The sequence below is a fragment of the Gopherus flavomarginatus genome, chromosome 3 (genome assembly GCF_025201925.1).
Source record: "Gopherus flavomarginatus isolate rGopFla2 chromosome 3, rGopFla2.mat.asm, whole genome shotgun sequence".
Taxonomy (NCBI): Eukaryota; Metazoa; Chordata; order Testudines; family Testudinidae; genus Gopherus; species Gopherus flavomarginatus.
This window is the reverse complement of record NC_066619.1, coordinates 276719980-276729978: the sequence shown is the minus strand read 5'-3', so window position 1 is coordinate 276729978 and position 9999 is coordinate 276719980. Positions and strand designations below refer to the sequence as shown.

General features: G+C 45.4%; 1 protein-coding gene across 1 annotated transcript; it reads right to left on the bottom strand.

Moving 5' to 3' along the window:
- Positions 1–808: 808 nt before the first annotated feature.
- Positions 809–6086, bottom strand: LOC127046406 (uncharacterized). Its single transcript, XM_050943403.1, has 2 exons — positions 5855–6086; positions 809–2978 (listed from the first exon to the last, which is right to left on the bottom strand). Exon 2 carries the CDS (start codon positions 2721–2723, stop codon positions 1302–1304), a length of 1422 nt encoding a protein of 473 aa, XP_050799360.1. The 5' UTR covers positions 2724–2978; positions 5855–6086; the 3' UTR covers positions 809–1301.
- Positions 6087–9999: the final 3913 nt, after the last annotated feature.

Here is a 9999-nt window from a genome sequence, read left to right as displayed (position 1 = left end):
TCTCTTACCACCTCTTTTACTCATCTTTTTTGGCCATGTTTAGGCATTCTCTTTAGGCATTTTTCTTGTTGGTCCTCTATTTTGTTTATTTTCTTTAGGCATACATTTAGCAGCGCCTCTATTAGAGTGTTTGTAAATAATCTCCATGTAGTTTGCAAGCATTTCTCCCTTATGATTGTTCTTTTTAATTTCCATTTAACTAGATTCCTCATTTTTGTGTAGTTTCCCTTTTTGAAGTAAATGCTTCTGTGATGGATTTTCTTTGGCATTTCCCCCCTTTCAAGGATGTTAAATGTAATTACATTATAATTGTTATTACTGAGTGGGTCAGCTATATTCAGCTCTTGGACCAGATCCTGTGCTCCACTTAGGACTAAATCAAGAATTACCTCTCCCCTTTTGGGTTCCAGGACAAGCTGCTCCAAGAAGCAGCTAGGAATGGTGTGTATAAAATTGTATTTTGCATCCCTTCCTGAGGAGACATATACAGAGCCAATATTATAACTGAAATCCCCATTATTATGGCTTTTCTCTCTAATCTCCCTTAGCATTTCACAATCATCACCACCATCCTGCTCAGATGGTTGGTAGTATATTTCTGCTGCCATACTCTTACTGATTAAGCATGGAGTTTCTATTCAGAGAGATTCTAGGGTAGTTTTATTTATTTAAGACTTTTACTTTATTTGACTGTATGCTTTTTTTCTTATATCATGCCACTCCCCTACAAGCACAAGCTACTCTAAAAGCAGCAAAGAATCCTGTGGCACCTTATAGACTAACAGACATTTTGGAGCATGAGCTTTCATGGGTGAATACCCACTTCCTCAGATGCATGTAATGGAAATATCCAGGGGCAGGTATATATATGTGTGCTAGCAAGCAAGCTAGAGATAACGAGGTCAGTTCAATCAGGGAGGATGAGGCCCTGTTCTAGCAGTTGAGGTGTGAAAACCAAGAGAGGAGAAACTGGTTCTGTAATTGGCAAGCCATTCACAGTCTTTGTTCAATCCTGAGCTGATGGTGTCAAATTTGCAGATGAACTGAAGCTCAGCAGTTTCTCTTTGAAGTCTGGTCCTGAAGTTTTTTTGCTGCAGGATGGCCACCTTAAGGTCTGCTATAGTGTGGCCAGGGAGGTTGAAGTGCTCTCCTACAGGTTTTTGTATATTGCCATTCCTAATGTCTGATTTGTGTCCATTTATCCTTTTCCGTAGAGACTGTCCAGTTTGGCCGATGTACATAGCAGAGGGGCATTACTGGCATATGATGGCGTATATTACATTGGTGGATGTGCAGGTGAATCAACCAGTGATGGTGTGGCTGATCTGGTTAGGTCCTGTGATGGTGTCGCTGGTGTAGATATGTGGGCAGAGTTGGCATCGAGGTTTGTTGCATGGATTGGTTCCTGAGCTAGAGTTATTATGGTGTGGTGTGCAGTTACTGGTGAGAATATGTTTCAGGTTGGCAGGTTGTCTGTGGGCAAGGATTGGCCTGCCACCCAAGGCCTGTGAAAGTGTGGGATCATTATCCAGGATGGGTTGTAGATCCTTGATGATGCGTTGGAGGGGTTTTAGCTGGGGGCTGTATGTGATGGCCAGTGCAGTCCTGTTGGTTTCTCTCTTGGGTTTGTCTTGCAGTAGGAGGCTTCTGGGTACACGTCTGGCTCTGTTGATCTGTTTCCTTATTTCCTCATGCGGGTATTGTAGTTTTGAGAATGCTTGGTGGAGATTTTGTAGGTGTTGGTCTCTGTCTGAGGGGTTAGAGCAGATGCGGTTGTACCTCAGTGCTTGGCTGTAGACAATGGATCGTGTGATGTGCCCGGGATGGAAGCTGGAGGCATGAAGGTAGGCATAGCGGTCGGTGGGTTTTCGATATAGGGTGGTGTTAATGTGACCATCACTTATTTGCACCGTGGTGTCAAGAAAGTGGACCTCCCGTGTAGATTGGTCCAGGCTGAGGTTGATGGTGGGGTGGAAGCTGTTGAAATCATGGTGGAATTTTTCCAGAGTCTCCTTCCCATGGGTCCAGATGATGAAGATGTCATCAATGTAGCGTAGATAGAGAAGGGGTGTGAGTGGACGAGAGCTGAGGAAGCGTTGTTCCAGGTCGGCCATGAAGATATTGGCATATTGTGGGGCCATGCGGGTGCCCATAGCAGTGCCACTGATCTGGAGATATATATTGTCATCAAATTTGAAATAGTTGTGTGTAAGTATAAAGGCACAGAGCTCAGCAGCCAGTTGTGCTGTGGCATCATCAGGGATAGTGTTCCTGACAGCTTGTATTCCATCTGTGTGTGGGATGTTTGTGTAGAGAGCCTCTACATCCATGATGGCTAGGATGGTGTTTTCTGGGAGGTCACCAATGCATTGTAGTTTCCTCAGGAAATCAGTGGTGTCACGGAGATAGCTGGGAGTGCTGGTGGCATAGGGTCTGAGTAGAGAGTCCATATATCCAGATAGTCCTTCAGTGAGAGTGCCAATGCCCGAGATGATGGGGCGTCCAGGATTTCCGGGTTTGTGGATCTTGGGCAGTAGATAGAATAACCCTGGTCGGGGCTCTAGGGGTATGTTGATTTCTTCTGGTGTTAGTGTAGGGAGTGTCCTGAGTAGATGCTGTAGTTTCTTAGTGTATTCCTCAGTGGGATCTGAGGGAAGTGGCCTGTAGAATTTGGTATTGGAGAGTTGTCTGGCTGCCTCCTTTTGATAGTCAGACCTGTTCATGATGACAACGGCACCTCCTTTATCAGCCTCTTTGATGATAATGTCAGGGTGGTTTCTGAGGCTGTGGATGGCATTGCGTTCTGCACAACTTAGGTTGTGAGGCAAGCGATGTTGTTGTTCCACGATTTCTGCCTGTGCACGCCGGCGGAAGCATTCAATGTATAGGTCCAGGCTGTCATTTCGACCCTCAGGAGGAGTCCATGTGGAGTTCTTTTTCTTGTGCTGTTGGTGGGAGGGCACCTGCGTATCAGTGCACTGTTCAGTGTTGTCCTGGAAGTATTCTTTGAGTCGGAGACGGCGAAAGTAGGCTTCCAGATCGCCACAGAACTGTATCATGTTGGTGGAGGTGGCAGGGCAGAAAGAGAGTCCCCGAGATAGGACAGACTTTTCTTCTGGGCTGAGTGTGTAGTTGGATAGATTGACGATATTGCTGGGTGGGTTAGGGGTACCACTGTTGTGGCCCCATGTGGCAGGTAGGAGTTTAGACAGCTTACAGTCCTTTTTCCTTTGAAGAGAGGTGAAGTGAGTAATGTAGATTTCCTGTCTTATTCTAGTGAAGTCCGTTTGGTTATTAATGAGAGTCTCCAGGTTGGAGAGCTCTTTTTTGATGTTTTCCTGTTTGCTGTATAGGATGCTGATCAGGTGGTTCCTCAGTTTTTTTGATAGAGTATGACATAATCTCTCACTGTGGTCTGTGTAGTATGTAGATAGCAGTGGATTTTTTACCTTTAGTCCATTTGGTATGATGTCCATCCGTTTGCATTTGGAAAGGAAGATGATATCTGTCTGTATTTGTGCACTAGAATAAGACAGGAGATCTACATTACTCACTTCACCTCTCTTCAAAGGAAAAAGGACTGTAAGCTGTCTAAACTCCTACCTGCCACATGGGGCCACAACAGTGGTACCCCTAACCCACCCAGCAATATCGTCAATCTATCCAACTACACACTCAGCCCAGAAGAAAAGTCTGTCCTGTCTCGGGGACTCTCTTTCTGCCCTGCCACCTCCACCAACATGATACAGTTCTGTGGCGATCTGGAAGCCTACTTTCGCCGTCTCCGACTCAAAGAATACTTCCAGGACAACACTGAACAGTGCATTGATACGCAGGTGCCCTCCCACCAACAGCACAAGAAAAAGAACTCCACATGGACTCCTCCTGAGGGTCGAAATGACAGCCTGGACCTATACATTGAATGCTTCCGCCGGCGTGCACAGGCAGAAATCGTGGAACAACAACATCGCTTGCCTCACAACCTAAGTCGTGCAGAACGCAATGCCATCCACAGCCTCAGAAACCACCCTGACATTATCATCAAAGAGGCTGATAAAGGAGGTGCCGTTGTCATCATGAACAGGTCTGACTATCAAAAGGAGGCAGCCAGACAACTCTCCAATACCAAATTCTACAGGCCACTTCCCTCAGATCCCACTGAGGAATACACTAAGAAACTACAGCATCTACTCAGGACACTCCCTACACTAACACCAGAAGAAATCAACATACCCCTAGAGCCCCGACCAGGGTTATTCTATCTACTGCCCAAGATCCACAAACCCGGAAATCCTGGACGCCCCATCATCTCGGGCATTGGCACTCTCACTGAAGGACTATCTGGATATATGGACTCTCTACTCAGACCCTATGCCACCAGCACTCCCAGCTATCTCCGTGACACCACTGATTTCCTGAGGAAACTACAATGCATTGGTGACCTCCCAGAAAACACCATCCTAGCCACCATGGATGTAGAGGCTCTCTACACAAACATCCCACACACAGATGGAATACAAGCTGTCAGGAACACTATCCCTGATGATGCCACAGCACAACTGGCTGCTGAGCTCTGTGCCTTTATACTTACACACAACTATTTCAGATTTGATGACAATATATATCTCCAGATCAGTGGCACTGCTATGGGCACCCGCATGGCCCCACAATATGCCAATATCTTCATGGCCGACCTGGAACAATGCTTCCTCAGCTCTCGTCCACTCACACCCCTTCTCTATCTACGCTACATTGATGACATCTTCATCATCTGGACCCATGGGAAGGAGACTCTGGAAAAATTCCACCATGATTTCAACAGCTTCCACCCCACCATCAACCTCAGCCTGGACCAATCTACACGGGAGGTCCACTTTCTTGACACCACGGTGCAAATAAGTGATGGTCACATTAACACCACCCTATATCGAAAACCCACCGACCGCTATGCCTACCTTCATGCCTCCAGCTTCCATCCCGGGCACATCACACGATCCATTGTCTACAGCCAAGCACTGAGGTACAACCGCATCTGCTCTAACCCCTCAGACAGAGACCAACACCTACAAAATCTCCACCAAGCATTCTCAAAACTACAATACCCGCACGAGGAAATAAGGAAACAGATCAACAGAGCCAGACGTGTACCCAGAAGCCTCCTACTGCAAGACAAACCCAAGAGAGAAACCAACAGGACTCCACTGGCCATCACATAGAGCCCCCAGCTAAAACCCCTCCAACGCATCATCAAGGATCTACAACCCATCCTGGATAATGATCCCACACTTTCACAGGCCTTGGGTGGCAGGCCAATCTTTGCCCACAGACAACCTGCCAACCTGAAACATATTCTCACCAGTAACTGCACACCACACCATAATAACTCTAGCTCAGGAACCAATCCATGCAACAAACCTCGATGCCAACTCTGCCCACATATCTACACCAGCGACACCATCACAGGACCTAACCAGATCAGCCACACCATCACTGGTTCATTCACCTGCACATCCACCAATGTAATATACGCCATCATATGCCAGCAATGCCCCTCTGCTATGTACATCGGCCAAACTGGACAGTCTCTACGGAAAAGGATAAATGGACACAAATCAGACATTAGGAATGGCAATATACAAAAACCTATAGGAGAGCACTTCAACCTCCCTGGCCACACTATAGCAGACCTTAAGGTGGCCATCCTGCAGCAAAAAAACTTCAGGACCAGACTTCAAAGAGAAACTGCTGAGCTTCAGTTCATCTGCAAATTTGACACCATCAGCTCAGGATTGAACAAAGACTGTGAATGGCTTGCCAATTACAGAACCAGTTTCTCCTCTCTTGGTTTTCACACCTCAACTGCTAGAACAGGGCCTCATCCTCCCTGATTGAACTGACCTCGTTATCTCTAGCTTGCTTGCTAGCACACATATATATACCTGCCCCTGGATATTTCCATTACATGCATCTGAGGAAGTGGGTATTCACCCACGAAAGCTCATGCTCCAAAACGTCTGTTAGTCTATAAGGTGCCACAGGATTCTTTGCTGCTTTTACAGATCCAGACTAACACGGCTACCCTCTGATACAAGCTACTCTGTCATTCCTATATATTTTGTACCCACTGTCCCACTGATTATCCTCATTCCACCAAGTTTCCACACTGATTGTTATATCAGTATCTTCACTTAATGCCAGGCACTCTACTTCACCTCTCTGAGTATTTAGACGTCTAGCATTTGTATATAAGCACTAGTACATTGTGTCAATATTCAGTTGCTCGCCTTCATGTTTTATATTTAAATTGGGGCTCTTTTACATTTAACTGTTCATTCCTAGCTCCTACCTGTACATTACAAACTCCTTTCCTATCTTTATTAAGAAATTGACACCCCTCTTTAATAAATTGATCCCTAAGGGACATCTCTGCTCAAACCATGTGCTCCTCTGGACCTGCCATCTATGTTCTCATTTTATTTATTAAATTCTGGTGTTGTCCATAGTTGCTGGGTTCTTTCCAAACATAGACAACTTGATACTTGCCCTGAGGAGATCACAGTCAAGGGTTATGGGTATCAAAGTCCAGGGCAGGCTAACCCCCCCAGCCCCAGGCTGTGGCCCCACCCATGTTCCACCCCCAAGCCCTGTCATCCTCCCACTTTCCCTTGAAGCTGCAGAGGCTCAGCTCCAGCCTGTGGCCTGGAGCTTGGGCCCACCAGCATCCAGGGGCTGGGGTGGCTTCTGGTGGTGCTCATGCTAGTGGCCCAGGCAGGGCTCAGGCCAGTGAGCCAGGCAGAGCTTTGGCCAGCAGTTCAGGCTGACAGCCAAGTGCTGGGGTCGAGCCACCTGGTGCCTCGGGGCTCCTCCAACCATGGGACGAGGCTCCTCAGGCTGTGATGGGGGAGCGTGGCTCGGGTGCAAGGAGCAGGGCTGGCAGGCTAACCAGCCTCTCTGAAGTGGGAGTTCACCTGAAATCCATGCCCACAGTCTCTAGGGCCCAATTATGCAAAGGCTTCTATGGGTGCTTAACATTATGCCCAGGAGCAGTTCCAATGACTTCAGTGAGACTACTCTGTTGTGTAAGTCTCAGCAGGATTTGTGTGTCAAATAGACAAGTAAACAGAAAGCTGGGGAAAGGGGGGGCAACAAATGAATGGTTGTATTAACAAACAAATAAAAATAGGACAATAAAATTGTATCCAATTTATTCCTAAAACATAACAATGTCCAATAAGCATTACGGCAGAGATTAGTCTTCAGGAAGGAGATGAAAGGGACTTTGTGGATGTGCTCAGTAAGATAATGCCCTGTATCGAGAGCAGTGTGGAAGAAGGCACACATGAAAAGCCAACTAACAAACAGTCTTGGCTGGTGACATGGAGGAATGAACTCAGAATGAGACGAGCGTAAATAGGTAGGGGAGGGCTTTGAAGGGAGCAACAAGAAGTTAGCATTTATTCCTCTGGAGGAGGGGAGCCGACGGAAGGATTTGAAGCTAAAAGAAACGTGATGTAATGAATAGGCAAAGTAGATTATTTTGGCAGCAGTGTTTTCTATGCAGTGAGGGAGAGCAGATGGTGATGTTCAGGAAGCCAGAGAGGAGGATGTTTCAGCAGTCTAAGTGGGAGCCCATCAGAACTTTCACAGTGGGGATGGGGAGAAAATAACAGATTCTAGAGATAATGAGGAAGAAACAACAGATTTTGGACACTACTTGGACGTGTTGGGACAAGGAAGAGACAGTGAACATTGGTAACCTCCAGACTACAGGCCAAAGTCAGGGGGAGATTGCTAATGGTGTTGGCAGTGAAAGGGAAGTGTGTAGTGGAGGGACGATCAGGAGAAGTTCAATTCTGGCAGCTAAGCTGATAGCAAAACATCCAGGTAGGCTGAGATATGAGATTGGATGGATGTAGTCAAGGCAGGAGAGGTAAATGTGCACACAGGCAGAATTGACATGATAGTTGAAACTGTGGCAGCAAATGAGATGACCCAGAAAGATGATGTACAGGGAGAGATGAGGGAACTAAGGACAAACCGCTGTGAACACAAACAAACCATGTGAGATTGGAAGAGATGAACCCACCAAAAGACATGCGATGGGATTGGTCAGGTTGGCAGGAGGAGAACTAGAAGATTATAGTGAGGAAACCCATGCAAGAAGAGTGGGTATAATTGGCAGTATCAAAAGCAACAGAGAGGTAAAAGTAAGATGTGGCCAAAATATGTAAGATTGGAGCATCTAATGTTATTTCCATATCTCCAGATTGTGGCCCAATAAATGGATTCCTTTATAGAAAACATTAGGGGACGGGGCAAGGCAGTGCAAAATCCAAATATAACTCCCCCCGCCCAAGTACTTGCAAAAGCAACACAAACACTAGGCTCTTTGCAAACCTCTCCATTGTATTGCACAGGATATTAGATCCCAGCTGCTGCAAGACCAGAGGAGGGCTTACGAATGTAAAATAAACACCATGGTACACTTGTTTTTTCTAAGCAAGGCATTAGAAATGCAGAACAACACTGAATGATAAATGTCATTCCCCTCTATAAATTTCCAGCCTGTTGCTAGTGGCAACAGAAATGCTCCTAAAGTTAACTGAGCTCTTACGGTGTCAATTTCAGTGTCCTCATGTAATGTGCCAGAATTGGCTCATCACTTTTGCCTAGTTCTGTGCTGCTTTGACTGCATTTATGGATAAATCTCTCTCTTAACATGATATTTCAAACAGATATTCAACTACAGCTAACTCCAGATTAATAATATCCTGAGCATTTAAAAGAGTTAAAGAGATTTGCCATTGAGTGAAGCCATTCTATGAAAAAAAAAATTTATTTATTTAAATAAATCTTTAGAACGCTGTCTCACAAAATTTATAATTCTGGATTGGGATGAGCTAAAGTAAAAACCATTTTCTCAAATTCCTCAGCTAATATGGGACTTGCAAACTGTGATAAATATATGCTGTGTTGGCATTATATGTCCTCTGAGGCAACCACAGAATTAGTTTCTGATTATGCTCTCACCATTAGGTACCTGGTGGATCTGGTCTTCACTGTAGAATGGGATGTACTGAGTACTGTATGTTAAAAATACTCTACTGTCTGGTTTGACAAGTCTCTCCTGATTTCAGAGGTCCTCAGAAACTACAGTGATGAGTGAGACAGACAGATGGATTGATGCTAGGATCAAGCCTCGAAGCATCGTGTCATTGAATTTCTGCACCTGCACTTGGAATATCATGAGCTGAGCTGACAGCTCAGAGGATTCACCAATACCGCTACCTTGTGCAGTCATTTCCATGGAGGCAAACGGAATGTCATATGGTGGTTAAATACAAACTCCATCAAAATTATTATTGTCACTTATATGACAGTCATGCCCAAAGGCCACCATAACAAGTAGAGCCCAGCACACCTGTGGATATCTGCTCATGTGGATGTAGTTACATATAAAAAATGGAGTGAGGATAGCAGGTCAGATACCAGTTAATTATCACGGATGCAGATGCAAATTTTTGTGTCTGTACAGGGCTCTCACGATCAGATCCCCATTGTGATAGACACTGTATTCACACAGAGACAGTCCCTGCCCAGAAAATATAAATTGAGACAGGAAGCACCAATGAGAGTGTGAACAAAAGAAGGGAAGCAAGGACAATTCTACTCCATTCTATATAGTTCTTAAACCATGCCTGTCACTACAGTACCTGAGACCCAGATGCTGAAAGGTATTTAGTCACCAAACTCCCACTAAAATCAAAGAGGGTTAGGGGCCCAAATATATTTGAGAATTTGGGCCTGAGTGCCTAGTTAAAGGTGACGAAAATGAAATTCTATGGTTTTACAGATTAGCAGCTGAACAATGAAAGCAACTGCTTTGCTGAAGGACACATAACTGCATAAGGAGCCAAAGCAATGATGAAACAGGTCCTGAGTGTTACCAAAAACCCGCCTGGAGCTTCACAAACTTTATGCTGCTCAACTTCAAAGCAT

What these genes read in the sequence shown, in the direction of transcription:
- LOC127046406 (XM_050943403.1), bottom strand. Translation starts at nt 2,723, where the DNA reads ATGAACAGGTCTGACTATCAAAAGGAGGCAGCCAGACAACTCTCCAAT.